The sequence below is a fragment of the Bubalus kerabau genome, chromosome 1 (assembly GCF_029407905.1).
Source record: "Bubalus kerabau isolate K-KA32 ecotype Philippines breed swamp buffalo chromosome 1, PCC_UOA_SB_1v2, whole genome shotgun sequence".
Classification (NCBI taxonomy): Eukaryota; Metazoa; Chordata; class Mammalia; order Artiodactyla; family Bovidae; genus Bubalus; species Bubalus kerabau.
The window spans coordinates 56600593-56621717 of NC_073624.1; the positions used below are offsets into that span (position 1 = coordinate 56600593).

Genomic DNA, 21125 nt, shown 5'->3' on the forward strand with positions numbered 1-21125 from the left:
AAAATATGCTACATTCAAGAATAGAAAGATTCTCCCAATCAAAAAATGGGCCAAAGAACTAAATAGACATTTCTCCAAAGAAGACATACAGATGGCTAACAAACACACGAAAAGATGCTCAACATCACTCATTATCAGAGAAATGCAAACCAAAACCACTATGAGGTACCATTTCACACCAGTCAGAATGGCTGCGATCCAAAAGTCTACAAGCAATAAATGCTGGAGAGGGTGTGGAGAAAAGGGAACCCTCTTACACTGTTGGTGGGAATGCAAACTAGTACAGCCACTATGGAGAACAGTGTGGAGATTCCTTAAAAAACTGGAAATAGACCTGCCTTATGATCCAGCAATCCCACTGCTGGGCATACACACTGAGGAAACCAGAAGGGAAAGAGACACGTGTACCCCAATGTTCATCGCAGCACTGTTTATAATAGCCAGGACATGGAAGCAACCTAGATGTCCATCAGCAGATGAATGGATAAGAAAGCTGTGGTACATATACACAATGGAGTATTATTCAGCCATTAAAAAGAATACATTTGAATCAGTTCTAATGAGGTGGATGAAACTGGAGCCTATTATACAGAGTGAAGTAAGCCAGAAAGAAAAACACCAATACAGTACACTAACGCATATATATGGAATTTAGAAAGATGGTAACAATAACCCTGTGTACGAGACAGCAAAAGAGACACTGATATATAGAACAGTCTTATGGACTCTGTGAGAGAGGGAGAGGGTGGGAAGATTTGGGAGAATGGCATTGAAACATGTAAAATATCATGTATGAAACGAGTTGCCAGTCCAGGTTCGATGCACGATACTGGATGCTTGGGGCTGGTGCACTGGGACGACCCAGAGGGATGGAATGGGGAGGGAGGAGGGAGGAGGGTTCAGGATGGGGAACACATGTATACCTGTGGCGGATTCATTTTGATATTTGGCAAAACTAATACAGTTATGTAAAGTTTAAAAATAAAATAAAATTAAAAAAAAAAAAAAGAATAGAAAGATTCAGTTCTCTCTAAATTGATCTACAGATTTATTCCCATTCCAATTAAAATCCAATAAGTTGTTTGGTTTTGTTTTTTCCTGGAACTTGGAAAACTGATTATAAAACTTGCTTGAAAAGCAAAGTTCAAGAATACACAGGATTCTCCTGAAGAAAAAAATTAGGTGTGACTTGCCCTGTTAGATGCCAAACCTTTAATAAAGCTAGAATGATGGCACAGAGATAGGCAAACTGATCCAGTGGAACTGGCTAGAGAAGCGGACTCAAGGACGTATGGAAACTTGACAGATGATGTAGCTGTTAGAGGGAAAGGATGCACTATTCAGTAAATTGGTTTCCACAGTGAGGAGTGAGGCAAAGTAATTGGATCCTACCAGTCAGGCACAAAAATTCCGTATGAATAAAGGCTTAAAAATGAAAAATAAGGCCTTCAAACTTTTGTTTTTTTATGGCTTCAGGATAAAAGATACAGAAAGCAGTTACAAATGTTTATTAACACTCACCCAATATATAAAAAGTTACGAATCAATAGGAAACACATAACCCAATTGAAAAATGAGCAGGAAACTCAAATAGATATTTTAGGATAAAGGAAATGCAAATGGCCAATAAGCATAACAAGAGCTTAATCTTATGAGTGATTGGAGAAATACAAAAGAAGAGCCTAAAGAAATATCATTTTACACCTCTGAGAATGGCAAAATTAAGAAATCTGACTATACCAACTGATGATGAGTACATTGAACAATGGAAACTCATTCTGTTGGTGGGAGTATAAATTGGAAACCAATTTGGCCTTATTTCATCTAGCCTATTACCAAACAACTTCACACCCAGATCCTCTGTAAAAACTTTAGCATATACACAGATTAGAATATTCATAGTAGCGTTGTTTATATAGGCTGTAGTCTGAAAACAACCCACAAGTCCACGGACAAGAAAATAAACTAATAAATTGTGGAATAGAGGCACAATGGGGTATTACGCAGCAGTGAAAATGAAAGAACTTTGGTTAGGTATAATCATCTAGATTCTCTTAGTGACAATGTTAAGTAAAAAAGCGAGTGACTGAAAACTATAGAATATGGTACAATTTTTGTACTATGCCAACACGAACAAGGAGAAGGCAATGGCACCCCACTCCAGTACTCTTGCCTGGAAAATCCCATGGACGGAGGAGCCTGGTAGGCTGCAGTCCATGGGGTCGCTAAGAGTCTGGACACGACTGAGCGACTTTACTTTCACTTTTCACTTTCATGCACTGGAGAAGGAAATGGCAAGCCACTCCAGTGTTCTTGCCTGGAGAATCCCAGGGACGGGGGAGCCTGGTGGGCCGCCATCTCTGGGGTTGCACAGAGTCGGACACGACTGAAGCGACTTAGCAGCAGCAGCAGCAACACGAACAAAACCTAGAAGGGTTGTTTATGGGCACATATATGTGGTAAGAAAACTTAGAAAATGGGAGGGTCCAATGATTCACACAGAATTTAAGGTAAGTTTTTAAAAAACCTCTGAGTAGAAAATGAGGGTGTGAGTGGGATGGAAAGGACTTCCTGAGACGATTCAATGGGTTCTGGTAAAATTCTACTTTGCAAATTAAGACTATGTTCTTCACATTTCATAATTTACTTGTTCTTTCGCCATTTTATTAAAATATTCTGAAAATTTTTAACTTAAATTACAAAAAGCTACTGGAAAGCGCCACGCCTCATTTTTACTAGCCACAAATTGCCGCTCAGAACGCACTCAGGGTCAGCAGCCTCACAGAGTTCGTCATCTCAGGGGGCGGAGCCCCGGGGCCACTGTAAACATGCGCCTTCCAGCCAGCCAATCAGCGACGCTCCTGGGAGGCGAGGCTGGCTTTTCTCCCGCCGGAATTCGGAGTTTCCTCAGAGGAGTGTCGCGGCTGCGAAGTGTACACTTCAGGTAAGGTACTTGGGCAGCGGGAGTGGAGGGTACGCCTGTCCAGAGACATTAACTGCGGTCCTCGGCCATTGTGGTGTTTTTCGGGCGTGAGGAGGGAAGCGTTTGTCCTGCGTGGGAGTCTGAGCCAGGGGCTACTCTTGACGAGGTAAAATTTTCCTGCTGGCTCTCCCGGTAGCCTCTGACAGGAATTTGAAGGCCTTAAAGCTCTTAGTGGGCAGAGCTGTCAATGGCGGGGAGCGGGCGGGAAGGCCCAGGTTGGGCAACTTGGGTTGAACGTGGCGGGTGGACAGGTTGACCGCAGGCGAAGAGGGTGGGCTTTAGTCTCCGTGCACACGCGTCTCCCCCCTGCCCCCGCCGCTAATCCACAGAAACCATTTAGATTAACTCAGGGCTCCCCTTCACTGGTCCTCGAGGCCTGGGTCGTGGAATTCTTACTGGATGTGTTTTTCTGCGGATTTTATTTTGTATTTCTGTTGCTGGCAGTTTGGGGTGGGGTCGTGGTTGATTCTGTCAGTCGATGATTTCACTCTGTGACTGAAATGCAAAATCTAGATGGGCCTCAATTTATTTAGCCAGAAGCTGGCAAAAGCGGATCTAGAATTCTGCCGCCCTCCCCATCCTCAGAGGAGAACTCTCCATTAAGGCACCCCAGGAGTCAGGGGCAGTGTTGTCATTATCTTGTTAACTTTTGCTCCAACAAAGTAAATGAAGAGAATCCTAAAGTGGAATTCAATTATCTTTATTTGATGTCTCTCATTTTGAAATTTGCCAGTCTGTTTAAATAGTGTCTTTGGATTCAGAAGGGTTTTTTTCGTGTTTTTTTTTGTTTGTTTTTTAAATCAGAAAGCATTGAAAAATGGTGCCCTCTGGAAGAAAACATTCCGGGAAGTCTGCAAAACCATCCGTGGGGGATCAGGCTATAAGAACCTATGAATTTGAGCAAGAAGACAAAAAAGATCTGAGTGGTTCAGAGGAGGATGCCATTGAAGGTACAGTAAACCTAACGTTTACTGACCACGTCCTGCATTTTCATGTATTTCATGTTTCTGCTTGGGGGCTAGTGAAGCTTCTATAGCATCTTTCACCTGATGTCTGATAAATAGTACAGAGATTATTATGACATTAACACAGGAAGACTTGCAAAATTGTTTGTATAAAATGGTCTTGGATCCTGATTTAATTCCATCTAACCTGGTAGGCTGCAGTCCATGGGGTCGCTAAGAGTCCAGCGCGACTGAGCGACTTCACTTTCACTTTTCACTTTCATCCATTGGAGAAGGAAATGGCAACCCACTCCAGTGTTCTTGCCTGGAGAATCCCAGGGACAGAACAGCCTAGTGGGCTGCCATCTCTGGGGTCGCACAGAGTCGGACATGACTGAAGCAACTTAGCAGCAGCAGCAGCAACCTACATAGAGGCAGCTTCCCCCGGTGGCTCAGTGGTAAAGAATCTGCCTGCCAATGTAGGAGGGCTTGATCTCTGGGTCAGGAGAAGATCCCCTGGAGAAAGAAATGGCAACCCACTCCATAATTCTTGCCTGGAAAATACCATGAGCAGAGGAGCCTGGTAGGCTGCAGTCCATGGGATCACAAGAGTTGGACATGACTTAGCAACTAAACAACAATACAACAAACCTGCAGAGAAAGTATTGCGTTTATAAATCTGCTTTAAAAACTTGTCTTGGCAGAAAGCTTAAAAAAAGCACAAACCCTCAAAATTAAGATATGATACCATTAAAAAATTACCAAAATAACACACTTAATTTCAAATTTTTTTTTATTGTCATGCAGAGAAGACCCCAACACTTGAGAAACAAGGGAAGAAAAGGACTTCTGCAGCAGTTGAAGATATGGGGTAATATGGTCAAAACAATTTTCACCTGTTAGACTTTAAGAACCATCTATTTGGTTGTCCCATGAGTATTGCATGTAAAATACTGGGTATGTGATATTCCTTCCAAAACAATAAATATTTTATGGATCCTTAAAACTTTTCTGATGTAATTTTTTCATAGGGGTGAAGTACAGAATATGCTGGAAAGATTTGGAGGTATGTTTTAGGAGATATATGTGTTCAACATTGTTTTAAACCATATAACTTGTATAATAGTAAATAATAATCAGTGGACTGTAAGACTTTTTTAATGCTTTGTTCTTATATGTAAGATTTTGCACAGATATATGTGATTCAGCTTCATAGATTTCCTTATTAACCTTTTCCATTTGTTGATGTGAAAAGAGAATGGTACTAACAATGGGTTAGGAATGATCTTGTTACTTTATACATGTGTAGGTTTAATAGATTATGGAATTTTAGAACAAAAATGGATGGGAAAAATATCCCTCTTTGTATGACTTTCATTGACTAAGTGATGCAAACACACGCATATCTGTGTCAGTTTTTCATTTTCTCTGTTATTTTCTATGACATTCTTGTGTTCTTTACTAAATGCAATGTAAACTGAAACCTTTAAAATAACTTTATTGTTATTTTTACATTATCAAACTATGTAATTGAGAATTAAAGACAGTGTTGCTAGTAAGAGATGTATGAAAATGTGAAAGTGTTAGTCGCTCAGTCACGCCCAACTCTTTGTGACCCCATGGACTGCATGCAGCCTGCCAGGCTCCTCTGTCCATGGGGTTTTCTAGACAAGGATACTGGAGTGGTTTGCCATTTCCTTCTCCAAAGAGATGTATAATCAGATAAAAAAATCATTAAATTGTATGTCAAATATTAGTTACATTAACTATATTGGGGATAGTATTCTGAAAAAAGAGTAAATATTTGGCTCTTCTCTATAGATCATTCATACAATCAAATATTTTTTTAAAGCTTTGCCTTATTTGGTAGTAGCAAAATACTTGACCTTATAAATGTATTATTGGAGATGGATATTGGAAATCCCTTCTGGCTCAGCTAGTAAAGAATTCACCTGTCATGCAGGAGACCTGGGTTCGATCCTTGGGTTGGGAAGATCCCCTGAAGAAGGGAAAGGCTACCCACTCCAGCATTCTGGCCTAGAGAATTCCATGATTCCATGGACTGTATAGTCCACAGGGCCGCAAAGAGTTGAACACGACTGACTGACTTTCACTTTCACTTGGAAATACCAAATATCGGATAGTATAGGTAACCTCATCATGGTTGCTGAAAATGACTATTGACAGTAGATCCATATGCATGTGTTTAGCAAAGAATTATTAGAAGTATTAAAATTTTTATGAAATGCAGTACTTATTGGCAAAAAATGGCCTGTAAAAAGCTCCATGGACATATTTAAGAGTTCCTGAATGAATTTATTTAGATACCTACTTAAATTAAGATTTTCCTATGCTTTGTCTCTCTTAGTAAAAAATATATTTAATAGTATCACTATGTTTTTAAAAACATTTTAACTGTTTTTATTCTTTTTAGGCTTTTAAAAAAGTTTTGTGTTTTATATAATGAGTTCTAAATTTAGTCTTTATTAGTGTCTTCTTATGAAAAAATTAAAGTCTGTCCTTGAGACCTTTTTTTTCAGTTATTAGCTCATTTTAATCATCTCTAAATTATAATTATCTCTAGTTAAGAAAATAAGAATTGAGATACCAATAACTAAAATTTTTCTCAGGAAAAAAAGCAAGCAACTAATCATGCTTTTTGATAGTATGTGTATTTTTTTTAAATATCTTCAAAATTCTTGAACCAGCTTTATCCATATTTATTTGAATATGTGGGAATAAATAACATACTTTCACATTAAATTTAATGAATATCTATTTTCATTATAGCTGATATTAACAAGTCTCTTCTTGCCAAGAGAAAGAGACTAGAAATGTATACCAAGGCTTCTCTCAAAACCAGTAACCAGAAACTTGAAAATGTTTGGAAAATCCAACAACAGCAAAGGTAAAGTTGTTGGTTTTTTTCACTGCCACAACATTTGTATCATTCCTTACTACTCATGGGTACAAATTATCAGAAGTATTATCATCTTCAATTTATTGGGATTTCTAGTAAAAATTATATTTGATTTTCCTCTAAGTCTTTTAGTCCTATAACTTTATTTCTTCACAGACTTGAAATACATTTCCTAGAAATCAATAAAGGTGACCTCTTTCCCCTTTTAAATAATGATTGAGACTTTTTTTAAACAATAAAAGTAATTTATTTTCATTTTAAAAATACGCTAGCTGAATAAAAAGTGTCATGTAAACCATTGGTCTTATAACAGTTAACTATTTAACAATATATAAAATGATCACCTTATATATTATAAACAATTTGTATATTTTAGCTGAATTAACTATTCTTTTGTACAAAATCATTGTACCAAAATGGGGGAAAATTAAGTGAAATATTTCTATTTGAAAATCTTCTATAGTAACTTCAGTGAATCTATCATATCATAACCTGTATTCAGTAGGAGAAAATGAAAAGTAAATTGCTTGGAGATAAAATGGACTTTTCTGGGAAAATGTATATATATAATAAAACTCCACTAGTTTTCAAGAGCTAAAGTGCATGAGAGGATTTTGAGGGTTTTTCTGTTAGTTGGTTAGGAAAATATATATTTCTGGAATCAGCATAAGTCATACTTCTTGATTTCACATCTGGAAATTTGATACTTTCTCTTTTATTATAGAATAATTACATCAAATCAATTTTGTTTTGATAGTTGCTCCACATTGATATGAAATATAATAATATTATGTTTTACAGGCAGAAGCTTAACCAAGAATATTCTCAGCAGTTTCTGACTTTGTTCCAGCAGTGGGATATGGATATGCAGAAAGCTGAGGAACAAGAAGAAAAACTTGCTGTTAGTATTATGCTTAGCTTTGTAGCTTTATAATTAATCTATTATAACCAAGTTTCAAGTAGAAGTGGAGAGCCTGGCCTTGTAGTACACTCATGGAACTCAGTCAGGTTCCATTACCTGTTGCTGGCTGTGAGCTTGGTTCTGCTGAATGGTAAACCATAAGTACAGGCACATACCATATATAAAAGCTGTTGGTGTTTGCTTCCTACCTAACACTTTGTTAATATGAAGTTTGCTATTAATACTATGTAGAGGTTATAGTTATTGGTAATGACAAAATCTAGGTTATGAGTCTGTAAGTAATAGATAAAGTAGGGTGAAGGGCAAAAACCATTGGTTGAAAACAGGCCAAGAAATTGAAAGATCAGCAAAATTGGAAGGATCATCTGTGTTTACATAGAACTCAAGAAGAATTAAGACATGTTTTGAGCACTGTTGAGATTTCCTATTCAGTGACTAGCTGGATTATTATTGTATGTAAGTGGTAAACACATTATCTAAACTCACAGTAAATGTTAAGATAAAATCTGAAAAATACTGATTTAAAAACTGTTCCTTTTAACATAGAATTATTTTTTCCTAAATTTTACCCAAATAGTTATTACATAATTTTTTCTTTTACATTTGCAGAATCTGTTTCGACAGCAACAAAAGGTTTTTCAACAATCTAGAATTGTTCAGAGCCAAAGACTGAAAACAATTAGACAATTATATGAGCAGTTCATAAAGGTTTGTTGTATTTGTTAACATAATACATTCTTATAAAATATAGTTTATATGTGGAAGTAGAATATAATTTTTTCTCAGTTTAAGGGGAAAACATTTTGCTTACACATTTTAAATTCTTAACTATTTTCCATTCTGAATTCATTATATTTTATTTAAGTGCTAAATGCTATCACTGGACATTATCACTTGGTGTAGAAACTTTAGTACTATATTTGACACCTCCATTTCCCTTATTCTTCACCACTGCTACTGCCCTAGTTCAGAACCTTGTTATTCTTTGCTTATACTATAAAAACCCTTAACTGATTTTTCTGTTTACCAACCCATCCTTCATGGGTCTGCCATACTGTCTTCTGAAAACATTATCTTTTCCCTCCTGAAAAACTGTCAGTAGATTCTCATACTGAATTCTTAAGTATTCAAGATTTACTCCTACCCCCCAATAATATGATCCTTTTTTTATGCTTCAGTTACTACATTCATCCTTTACTTCCACCCTTTCACATAATTGCTTTCTCTGAACTCTGCACTTTGGTGCTGTTGTTGATGCTCTTGCCCTAGAATACTTTTAACTTCTTTTCCCTTACCTTTTCAATCTTATTCTTTTGGCAACTAAATTGGAATTAATCCCCATTTTCTACTACATAGCTACAGCAAGTTGTGCTTCTATTCCTTTTATAAAATTTTGTTATTTTTTGTTTATTTCTTCCAGTGAGAAGGTACACCACTGTTGTAACTCCTTTAATAATATTTGATTTATGATGATATTTTCTATTCCTTTAGTGGATATTTTGGTTTTCATGTATTAGAATATTTTTATTTGAGATAAATAATGTGCGTTGTTGAATATTAAAAAGTTCCTACTTTTGAAAATTAACTGCATAAGTTTTGAAACTGAGATGAAAAGTGGTGGTTTGTAACTGACCTAGCTTTTTGTGTTTTAGAGTATGGAGGACTTGGAGAAGAATCATGAAAATCTACTTACTGGTGCACAAAATGAACTTAAAAAAGAAATGGCTTTGTTGCAAAAAAAAATTATGATGGAAACTGTAAGTTGTTATTCAGAACTGTAAAAGAAAGTATTAATGTAAGCATTGAAATATTTTATTTGCTGAAATATGTATTAACACTTATCTAAAAATTAAACCAGTGTTTAATATCTTCTCTCATGTAACAGCAGCAGCAAGAGATGGCAAGTGTCCGAAAGTCTCTTCAATCCATGTTATTCTGATGACTCTTTGAAGGAAGAACTTGAACCTAAGTAACATGATACAATTATAACATTAGCTAATAAGTTGTGAGAGTGATTTAAGATTCTGGTTTAAAATATTATATAGTATTAATCATTGCAAGACCATTCTTTTTGTTTACCTCCAAATATGAACTTTTGTGAGGAGCAGCAATCCCTAAATTATATGTACCACTTTGCTTCAGCTCTTTAATAGTGCTAGTGATAATATAGCAATAGTGAATTTTTCTAACATTTGTCATTTAACTTTTAGCAATAAAAATGATTTAATTGCAAGTTTTGGCTTCGTGTATTTGTATCACTTCCAAAAGGTAGAAAACACAAGTATAGATGGTTAATGTTCTTATTTAAGGGAAAAAAACACAAAATCTATTATATGTACATCCTTTTGTGCATATTCATGAAGTTACACTGCCAATTCTAATAAAATAAGATTTCAAAAAATACATTCTATTGACTTATAAAACTTATTAAAAGCAACTTAAGTTTCCCTTCTGGAATAAATTAAACTGCTAAAATCCATTTTAAAAAACCAAACAGGATATATAAATACTGTTTTAAGGCATGGATTTTTGAATGTCACTTCTACAATGACATCAAAATGCCATTTAACTGGGCTCAGTCCATAATTAAATGACATATGCCCTTAGTAAGGATTAACAGCATTTCATTAACATACCTAATTACTTATGGTTTAAGTACTTCACATCGGTCTTTAACTATAAATTACATAGAATGTTTTGTTTTCCAGTTTCAATATTCAGTAAATATATGGAAGTTTTTACATTCATTTCCAAACTAACAGTTAATTCTTATACCTGGTATTTTAAAATGTACACTTTTTAAACAGAGAAAAACATATTGAACACTTAATAAATATTGTTTCAGCAAAATAAATTTTAAATATTTGGGTTAAACTTACTATTTTTTGCTGAAAATACTTTCCCTGAGTTATTCAAAACAATATGCCCAATAGAAGGAGAGAAGAGTGACTTTGTCTTGTTTCTCCATATTTAAAATTCTAATTTTTGTCTCATAATCCACCTTTATTTTAGGTTTTCCAAATTTTAAAACACAAATACATACTGATTCTCTTCTTCTGTGATCAGTTATATTGGAAGAAATTAGTCCTCCATCATTAACAAATATCTGACATTAGGGACAGTTTACTTCCTAAATTTTTGCATTTTGTAAAGGATTTCCCTTTTAAGCCAAAGTACATGTTGGAATATAAATTTTAAGTACTATTCAAATTAAGCTGTTCATACTGAATTTACCAATTGTTTTAGAAGCAAAATAAGTACTCCAGAGTATATTCATTGTACTTAACATATTTCCTTTTAAGGAATATCAACTTTTGCTCTTTTTACAACATGCCTTTTTATTGCTTAAGATACAGTACATGTTCATTATTTCTTTTTTAAAGAAATGTTTTCAACATATGGCTTATGGTCTACAGAACTGTTAGATAAAAATTACAAACAGGTAAGATGAGAATTGAGGATCTGGGTTACCAAAGAACCATATGACAGTTCTATTATTCATAATGAGCAATAGAAACATTTTGAGAGTGGAAAGATAAGAATCAATATTTAATGTACTTAGTGACTGAATAAAAGATACTTATTTTATCCCCATTTTATCTTGAGTGAAAGTGTACTTGAAGTAGCTTTAGCTGATATTCTAAAGGAAAGATACTTTTGTCATGGTTTCATAAATTACTGATTTTCTTATATGTCAATTGTGCTTAGGCTACTGTTTTTATTTTTCACAAATGGACATGTTTAATATCCACTTTTTTGTGACAATGAAACTTAGAATATCAAGGAATAATTGGCTCTCACTGTAAAGATGCTTACATTTGACTCAATTACAAGTCTATGCACTTACGCAATATTATGAACTCATTTATCAATTCTTAGCAATCAAAGTAACCATCTCCCTCAAGATGGCTAAAATCCTCTTTCCTGAATTTTTATGTAATCCTTTGGCAGAGAAAACCCCAACTGTCTGATAAGGATTTCTGAGACAAACAGATTGCTCTTTAGAACTGTAGTGGTTCACTTTCTTATACTTAGAAAATTGAAATTTCCTTCTTTGGTTTTGTTTAGAATTAATTTATAGGTTGTATTACTCTGATAATACCTTGATAAGAAATGTTGATAATGAGGGCTTTGCAACTAAGATACAATGGATCTACAGGACTTAATTTTTATATTAAAATATAACCTTATTTGATAATATACTAGCCTCCTGCAAAGAGGGATTCCTTCACTCATAGGTTCCCCTAACTGCTTCTCCTCTTTTCCTTGGGATATTAGTCAATATGCTTGTGAACCTGTTCAGGTGCTTGATGACATGAAGTCTTGAAGATACTTAGATGAAGGTGTCTTGAAATTTGCAGGCACAAAGCACTAAAGTACCTCATCATATCAAGTGAAGAAATGACCTTTAGAAACAAAAAAGAAAATATAAAATGGATTATGGTCTATCTTTTCTGAAGTAGCTATTTTTTTCTGTCCTCCACCCCCTAATCTCAAACCTTAGCCAAAAATTCTTCATCAAAAATATTACATTTTATAGTTTGTATTTGGCCCTCACTGTAGTCCTCTGGAATATGCAGGGTATTTCACAGATTCAGAAACTGAGCTCAGAGTGATAAAAGGTCTTGACTAAATTACAAAAGCTGAAAAACAACAGAACTCAAGTCTTCTGACTCCACATTCTTTCAGTTTTCTGCTGTGCAACAAAGCCACCAGTTTTCTACTAGAAGGGGCTGTCAGTCATTAGAATTGAAATCATTCCATCATATACTTTTCTTATTCCTTATTCCTGTGAAAGTAGTTGTAAGACAGTAAAGGCCTGGAAAAGACACCATAGTTGAGGGAAGGCATACAAAAATTGTGTTCTTTACAAAATTAAGGAGGAAGGCACACATTTAAGAACTTTCCCAGACTGGGGGCAAATGCTTCCTTTCATAGAAAGGAGCCTCATGGCTCTGTTGGTAGAAAATTCTCACTGATAAGAGGAAAATCTTATTTACTTGAAAAACTCCATCTGACTTTTCTCTTTCTGAAGCAAGAACCTTTTCTCTTAAGGATGCCAAAGGGCACAATATGTTGGTTTTGGTCCACCTGCTGTTTGTTTGCTTGTTTTTAATTGTGGTTTACAAAGTGTTAACCACAATTAAACTGAATTAAACTTCCTTAGCATAATCTCCACCACTGATGTAAAACTAGGCCAACTCACTCATTACAAGTTAGGTGCTTGAATTTTTACCACCTGATACTTTAATTATACTCATTATATTTGGTAATACTTATTTAAGTTCACCAAAAGGAACCCTACATTGAATTTAACTTCCTTAGCATAATCTCCACCACTGATGTAAAACCAGGCCAACTCACTCATTACAAGTTAGGTGCTTAAATTTTTAACACCTGATATTTTAATTACACTCATTCTATTTGGTAATACTTATTTAAGTTCACCAAAAGGAACCCTACATTGAATTTTCAGATACTTTGAAAAATCACCCCCTATTTCTTAAATTTAGATTGTTTTGTAGCACTAATAATATTTATAGTGGATAGTAATTTAAAAGAAATCATTCTTTCAAACATTTTTTAGAATATTGCCTGAGAACCTTTCAAGGATTAAGATTTGTATCTCACCACCATTTGAAGAATGGAAGACTTCTGAACAGATATTATTAATTTACTCCAAAAAAGTATACAATAAAACCTAGAATAAAGGATGATCACATGTACCCCATTGATCCATGCACAGAACAGATAGGTTTTAAAAAACACCTCTCTCTAGTAAACAGTGTGAGATCATTCAAATTATCAAAAGGTTCAATGTTTCTTTTAGCTCACTTTAATATTAATTTTTGTATATCTCTAACAATTTGACGAAGTCTAGTGAGGTCTGGAGGTAGGGAAAAATGAGGCAAAATTGTCCAGAAATAGCACTAATTGAAGCCTAGCCATAAATGTCTCAGTAAAATTTTTTAAAATGTTAAAATTGCCTCCTTTATTTACTTGTGATTATAATGTTAGAAACAATGATTTTCTTTTCCTTAGATGGCTAAAGCTGCTTTCTTATGCACCATAATACTATATTTTATAATTTTTAAATAGAAATTATGTATTATCTATATCACTTTTTTAAGCAGGATGCAAGCTATGAGAATTGAATTTGCTTGATAAGAATCATCATTATTAATATAAATTTTGCACTATCCTCAAGGGCCATACACATATATATGGTTGCTTACTTCTAGCACAAATGGTCCTGGAATCCTGTACTTGGTTGTACTGTCTGTTCTGTTTCCTCAGTATTAGCTTACATTTCTTGATGAAGTAGTGCCCTCTGCTAACCCAAATTCCATTTAATTTACCTGTTATCTGCTATAAGTTCAGAGTAATTCTAATAACCTGGATTAAATAAGACACTAATTCATGTTTGTAAAGCTTTGCCAGAGAGTGAAGTGATTTTTGACAATTTTGTACTTTTTTTTTTACTTTTATTTGCATTTATTTTTTGCGGCAATTATTCCCAGGCCGTAAGTTTTTGTTTCTTCAGTTTCTTCTGGGATATCTTTTTCTCCTGTGCAGCCTCCTCTTCTGGTCTAGGAACAATCTGTTCTTTTTCAGTAAGGATCATCTCAGTGTGGCAGGGAGAGCTCATGTAGGGATTGATCCAATCGTGAGCTCTTGTAAGTCCTGCGCTGCATCTTGGGGACTTTGTTCACCTGGATGTGCTTAATGACCAGAGAATCTACATCTAAACCCTTAAGTTCAGCATTATTACTCTCTGCATTTTTAAGCATGTGCAGTAAAAATTCACCACTCTTTCTGGGCCACCAACCCTGCATCCAGCCCCACTGTTTGGCCTGTACACACCTACCAACTCCATCATTGTAACGACGGAATGGCACACGTTGCCTCTTTAAAGTGACATCTGTCAGATACTTGGTGGCTTGTCGGATATGCATACCCTTTATGGCCTGGGCAGTTTCACGAGTGTTCTTAAAGTGAACACGAAGATTTGAACCTCTTGATCTGCATGATTTTGTGGGGTTTTCTGGGTCGAATGAATAGTGTACCATTTTTAGAGGTCACCTCAGGCCACTTGTACTGTTTTCTGGTACTATTTTTTTTTAAGGCACACAGTTTTGTTTTTAAGGATTTACATTGTTGGAACTGTATCTTTATGTATATGTGGGCCATATTCAAACACAATATAAAAGGAACTTTAAAGAAATAATTTTAAATGTTCAGAAATGTTTAATAGATTAGAAAGTTAGGGCTACCTAATACCTCACTGAAATGACTCTTAAGCATAGTATTATCTGACATTTGTTGAAAATAAATAAAAAATCTTAGCAAAAAGGTACTTACCATTGCTATCCATAGAACAATATATTCGTCTACAAAATTATTAAAGTACTGGTCTAAAAATAAAAGACCTGGGCCAATAAAGACAGTGTCTTGAAGATACAGTTCACTTTTGGTCATGTGAGCTATCTATAAAAAAAGTAAAAAAAAGAATTTCACTATTAAATTTTAAATGTTTTATTTTCAGGATAGAAATAACTAAATCTTTAATTTACTGTTAAGATAAAGATAAAAAGGCCATTTGGGCTGCCCTCATAGCTCAGTCAGTAAAGAATCTGCCTGCAATGCAGGAGACCTAGGTTTGATTCCTGGGTCTGAAAGATCCCCTGGAGAGGGAATGGCTACAGACTCCAGTATTCTTCCCTGGGAAATTTCATGGACAGAGGGGAGCCTGGCAGGCTACAGTCCATGGTATCAACAAGAGTTGGACACAACTTAGTAACTAAACCATCACCACCACCACCACCAAAGAGACCATTTAATCTCACATTTGATATGGGAATATTGAATCTAAAATCTCTCAAATTCAGGACTAGGTAGCTTGTTAAAGTTTCCAATATTTAAATTCCTTGATATCAGAAGGTTATAACTGATAATAATTGTTAAAACAAATAATTAAGAGAACTTACACTAAGGAGTCTTGTCTCTGAATAAAACATTCATTTACAGTATTACTTGGAGCACAAATAGCTAACTATTTATTGTGATACCACCACAAAAAACCTACCCATTATATGAAAGAGTTTCCAGTTTTGTGTTTGAGGAACAAATACATTATTTATACCATGAATCATAAATTAAAAGAATTTCTTACCACCAATTTCTGTGAGACTTTAGCAAAGACACATCCAAACATTAGGGTATAAAGACAAGGATGCTTTTCAAACAAATTAGTTGCTGACTTTTTATAAATCATTATTGCCAGTATAATAATTATTCCTATGTGGAGTCCAGGTGATAAGACACTGGTACCCTAAGGGATAAAGCAGAAAATCAGCACCACATTTTAACAATGCATTTATTACACTGCAAATATTTTCTGAGCATCTACTTTGTGTTAGGAACTAAAGACCTAGAGAAGAGTATGATGGTATATGGCCTAAAGGAGTATATAGACCTTAGCTGTGCTTTTCAAACTTCTACAGAACCCTACCAAGGATTACAAAGAGGTAATACAGTGCTACAGATGTTTCATTCCAATTTTATATGAATATACATTTTAAGCTAATAATCACTAAAAAAATGACATCATTTATCTTATACTAAATTTTACCATGTTAAAGGTCATCAACAGGCCAGTTGCCAAGTTAACCTATTTTTGTGAGATACTGAAATAAAGCTTAACCTGCCACTTTTATACAATATCTTAATCATTGATTAGGAGGACTTTAGTCACTCACTATACCAACATCCCACCTTGCCCTGCCTTTTACATTTAGACCACAAGTGCCCTCTTATGTAGCATTGTACAACTGAACCCATTATATTTTTATCTATATGAATCGGGATTCTTTCAGGATTGCTTATTCTGAACAAAATACTGTAATAAATTTGATATTAAGGCTTACTAAATACATAACCATCAATTTAAATGTATCTATTAAAACTGCCTTATTCTTTATTAAGTTTATATGTAATAAGTTAGAACTTACACTAATATTATGAATATTTTAAAGTCATGTCAATAAAATACTATATAGTAATGTTATAAATATTTATGCTATTAAAATGCTGCTTTAAAATAATTTATTTTGACTGTGCTGGGTTCTTTGTTGCTGTGTGGGCTTTTCTCTAGTTGCGGGGCGTGGGGGCTACTCTCTAGCTGTGCTGTACAGGCTTCTCATTGTGGTGGCTTCTCCTGTTGCAGAGCACGGGCTCTCGAGTGTGGGCTTCAGTAGTTGTAGCTCCCATGCTCTAGAGCACAGGGTCAATTGTGGCACACGGACTTAGCTGTACTTCAGCACATGGGATCTTCCTGGACCAGGGATCGAACCTGTGTCTCCTGCATTGGCAGGCAGATTCTTTACCACTGAGCCACCAGGGGAAGCCCTTAAAATGGTGCTTTTATCTGTTAATTTTATTCAGGGAAATCTGCTGCTAAAAAAAACACTGAAAAACCACTGGTTCAAGAATTTGAAATCAACCACTTCTTAGAAATAGTGTTTGATTTCTTGTCTCCCTTCAAATATTTAATCAATTATTTCTTAGTAAAATATTCTCTAAAATGGACACTGATCCTCGCTAAGTTTATCATTTTTAGTGGAACTCACTTTCCAGCTAGTGCTCTATTTTATCATCCATGGTCAAGCAACAAGTACTCTTAAGCCCTTTATGCAGAGTATTCTAACATTTCTAAAACAATTCTGAAGTCAACTGACAAAACACCTCAAAAAACAACCAATTAATTTTTCCAAATATATCAGAACTTATGTATCTGAGTTCTATACTTTGCCTTTGACTTATGTATATAAAATATATTCATAAAGGTCGATAATATATGAATTATGATTCCTTTCAAATTGTTTTAAGAGCCAGTATATGTCATTTAAAAGAATGAGGTGTTTTTTTTTTTAAGTAAAAATGCCATATTTCAGGTTTTTACTCCTCTTATTTATTAGGTCTGCCTTCAAGTGACTTTGATTTTTCTCAAAATCAAACCCATCCTTACAGGACAGAAATTCTGAACTACAGCAAATTAAAGAGAATGAACTATAGCTTAAAGGCATTCCAAATATGTTTTGATAGAAGATGGTATCACTGGAATAAGTTCATAATGTTCAACTACCTTGAAGATGACACTTTTTAAAAAAAAATAGATACTATATGTTTAAAAACTGAGCAGAATTCTTTCTGCCTCTTTTCTCTGCAAAAGTACTGAAGGAGTTTTTTTTTAAAACAAATATGAATAAATACAGAAGAATTATAGATGAGCAAAGTGTAAATAACACAACAAATGCAAGGTGTACCCACTCAAGACCTGAGGCTGAAGTTTTTACCTTTTAAAATATTAGGGTAGTTTTAAAAATATATTTCAGTGATGAAATTTCAATTGAATTTACTTCATGCATAATAAATTGCCCCATATGTGAAACCATGACTTTGGACTGCTTTCCTGACATTCAATCAGGAACTCACTCTTGCCTCCTCCTCTCCTATATCAGGGCCAGGCACAAGGAAGAAAACAAATGGCAGCCCTTAATTATGTACAATAGACAGCAGATGATTACATGGAATGTCACCAAAGCCTACTCGAAGAAAGACTGTATAGAAAGAGGGAAAATGCTGTAAAATCAGTCTGGACTGTTTCAAAAATGCCTTTTTGTATTATGTGCCTAAAAAGGATTCCTTTAAGATACTTAGTTTCCTTCCCTATTTTTAAAATTCATCATATTTTTAGTATCTCTATAGCTGGGTGTTAAGAAAATTTATCATAAAATTAATACTGAATGATGATGAAATTAATGTCTTACTGCTATAGTGGATCCATTCTTGCCAACACCACCATGGAGGATAACATGGAAATAATTTGAACAGGAAAATATTGCTCCACCTACTACTCCAAGAACTGGTAAGATCTTCAATTTTATTTCTAGGATGGGTATCTTTAGGGTAGAGGAAAGAAACACTTTATTAAGAAAACAAAATTTATTTTCCTATTAAACAGTAAAGAAACATTACGATAGAACCCTATATAATAAGCTACCCATTTTCTTATAATCAAACCTTAACTTCTGGAATGTAATCTGAAGTGTTAATTTTTCTTCTAATGGTTTTATCTCTTAAATGAATGCACCAAATTTAGCTAAATCTTCTTAAATAACTGTGATGAAGCATTTCATCTCACAAGCCTTCATCTGACTTAGAGGAAACATGAAAAAGGATGTTCACTTGACTCTAGTACCTCTAAAAGGCAGCATCTTAGGAGTCAGACACTGATCTGTGATCTGTATCACGAATGTGACAAATATCACCATGTGTGTGCATGCAAAAATTTTGTGTAGTTAACATCCAGGATTAAATCTCTTTAGCAATATATATTTACCTGTTGGTCAATTGCTGTTCAAGAAAACTTCCAAAGGCAGCAAAGGATTTAAAAAACAGTAACAATGAATTGCCAAAAGCTATAGGCTATTGTGTTTGAAAATATACTTTGAAATACTGTACCAAAATATGTGAAAACTACAGATTAACAATTCAATTTAGAAAATCTATATCTAAAACAAGTATTCTTATTGATAAGAATAAATAGGTATGCTTTCTTCCTATGGTATTGCCAAAATATTGAATGAAATGATTTTAAGATTAAATTCTTCCACAGTATAATTAAATCAGAATTCCAAACTAAAACAACCACATCTGACAATGACCAGAGTTGCCTGCCTCTAAGTCCACATTTACCTTCTAATGGGTATTGGCAGAGCAGCTACCATGAAAGACACATCTACATATTTTAGAGGCCTGTGTAGCACATCCTTGATTCTATTATTTATTCTTACATGATAAGAAGGAATGTGAATATCACAGAGAATGTTCCACTACTTAAAAATATGCTCAAAGTCTATTTCTGAGCCTAGTAATATGAATTACAATTGGCAATTCTGAAACTAAATGCCACAGAGAAATTTCTTATAGTTTTTAAAAATAGATATAATTTTAAAGCAATTTTAGGATCAAAGCAAATATACAGAAAGTACACAGAGTTCCCATATACTCCCTGCCCTCACACATGCTTCCCTACTATCAACATTCTCCACCAGAGTGATACAATCCATGTGTTACAATCCATGAACTGACACGGACATTATTATTGCTTATAATCACCCTAGTTTATATCATGGTTTGCTCTTGGTGTTGTACATTCTGTGATAAAGCATAATGTATAAATGACAAATGTATAATGACAGGTGGACAGGTATCCACCATTATAGTATCACACAGAATGGGTTCATGTCCCTTAAAATATTCATCCTTCCTTAACCCCATAACCTCTGGCAATAGCAGATCTTTTCAGTGTTTTCATCATTTTGCCTTTTCTAAAATATCATATAATTGGGATCATACAACATGGAGCCTTTTCAGATTAGATTCTTTCACTAAATAATATGGATTTAGGTTTCCTCCATGTCTCTTCATGGTTTGATAGCTCTTTCTTTTAACACTGAATAACATTCCATTGCCTAGATGTACCATAGTTAATCCATTTACTTGCTTCCAAGTTCTGGTAATTATGAATAAAGCTGCAATAAATATCCATAATCAGGTTTTTGTATAGACATAATTTTTTTCTGGCTATGCCATGTGGCTTGTGGGATCTTAGTTCGCTGCCCAGGGATTGAGCCCCGGCCCACAGCAGTGAAAGTGAATCCTAACCACTGGACCACCAGGGAATTCCCTGCATAGACATAATTTTTAATGTATCTGGGTAAATACTAAAGAGCATAGTCACTAGATCCTACGGTAAGAGTATGTTTAGCTTTGTATTTCTTACTGTTTGTATTACCAGGGGTATATTGCTTTGTGATTAAAAACAGAGTCTGGAATTAGTCTGTTTAATTTCTAGCTCCAGTACTTACTAGCTATGTGTCTTTGTACAAATTACTTAATCATTCTAAGACTTATTAATAAATCAGAATAATGACAGTATCTACTTCATAGGGTTGTTCTGGGGGTCAGATGAAAAGAGTGACAGTAAAATATTTAAGAACATAGTAAGTATTGAATAAACATTAGTTGTTGACAGCTGATATTATCCTTATTATTCTTCTTAACTCTACGGGCATGAAGTTTTGAGTCAGCCAATAGTGTAAACTTAGGTTGTAGTGAGAAAATAATTTGTTTCTTCATAAATTTCCTTCCTGTGGAAAGCATGAATTTGTAACAGTGGCCTCCTTGAGAGTCAGCTTTTATCTGAGGTCTCCAACCAAGTAGAAAATAAAAAACATTCAACATGAGAAACTTCACTCATAGTAAATTATAAAAAATACAAGTTAGCATCTT

The 21125-nt window shown here is 34.6% G+C and overlaps 2 protein-coding genes and 1 pseudogene across 4 annotated transcripts in view; 1 reads left to right on the top strand and 2 right to left on the bottom strand.

The window, feature by feature from the left end:
• The first annotated feature begins 2806 nt into the window (after positions 1 to 2806).
• Positions 2807 to 10002, top strand: SYCP3 (synaptonemal complex protein 3). 2 transcript variants are annotated; one of them, XM_055575647.1, is made up of 9 exons: positions 2807 to 2944; positions 3788 to 3933; positions 4735 to 4798; positions 4959 to 4993; positions 6718 to 6835; positions 7649 to 7748; positions 8379 to 8477; positions 9422 to 9526; positions 9655 to 10002. In XM_055575647.1, the coding sequence occupies exons 2-9, from the start codon at positions 3801 to 3803 to the stop codon at positions 9706 to 9708; spliced, it is 708 nt and encodes a 235-aa protein (XP_055431622.1). In that variant the 5' UTR covers positions 2807 to 2944; positions 3788 to 3800; the 3' UTR covers positions 9709 to 10002. The 2 variants fall into 2 exon arrangements, with proteins under 2 accessions (XP_055431622.1, XP_055431614.1); XM_055575639.1 differs by lacking the exon at positions 2807 to 2944 and adding an exon at positions 2950 to 3089.
• CHPT1 (choline phosphotransferase 1) overlaps positions 9566 to 21125 on the bottom strand; it is a 30222-nt gene continuing 18662 nt past the window's right edge. Inside the window, exons 5-9 of one of the 2 annotated variants that reach the window (XR_008712901.1) lie at positions 18599 to 18730; positions 15943 to 16101; positions 15132 to 15257; positions 11977 to 12175; positions 9566 to 9734 (exon numbers count right to left, since the gene is read on the bottom strand). Coding sequence is in view for 1 of the 2 variants with exons in the window: in XM_055575607.1 (XP_055431582.1) it covers positions 9690 to 9734; positions 12065 to 12175; positions 15132 to 15257; positions 15943 to 16101; positions 18599 to 18730 (573 nt within the window). In the remaining variant the exon portion in view is untranslated. The remainder of the gene's footprint in view (positions 9735 to 11976; positions 12176 to 15131; positions 15258 to 15942; positions 16102 to 18598; positions 18731 to 21125) is intronic. The other variant, XM_055575607.1, reaches the window with a different exon arrangement.
• On the bottom strand, positions 13729 to 15089 carry LOC129648887 (60S ribosomal protein L17-like; annotated as a pseudogene).

Bases quoted from the DNA above. Each gene is read 5' to 3' on its own strand.
- SYCP3 (XM_055575647.1), top strand. From the start codon at position 3,801: ATGGTGCCCTCTGGAAGAAAACATTCCGGGAAGTCTGCAAAACCATCC. The intron at 4,994-6,717 runs GTATGTTTTAGG...TTTTCATTATAG, and splicing joins TATGCTGGAAAGATTTGGAG to CTGATATTAACAAGTCTCTT. The intron at 9,527-9,654 runs GTAAGTTGTTAT...CTCATGTAACAG, and splicing joins AAAAAATTATGATGGAAACT to CAGCAGCAAGAGATGGCAAG.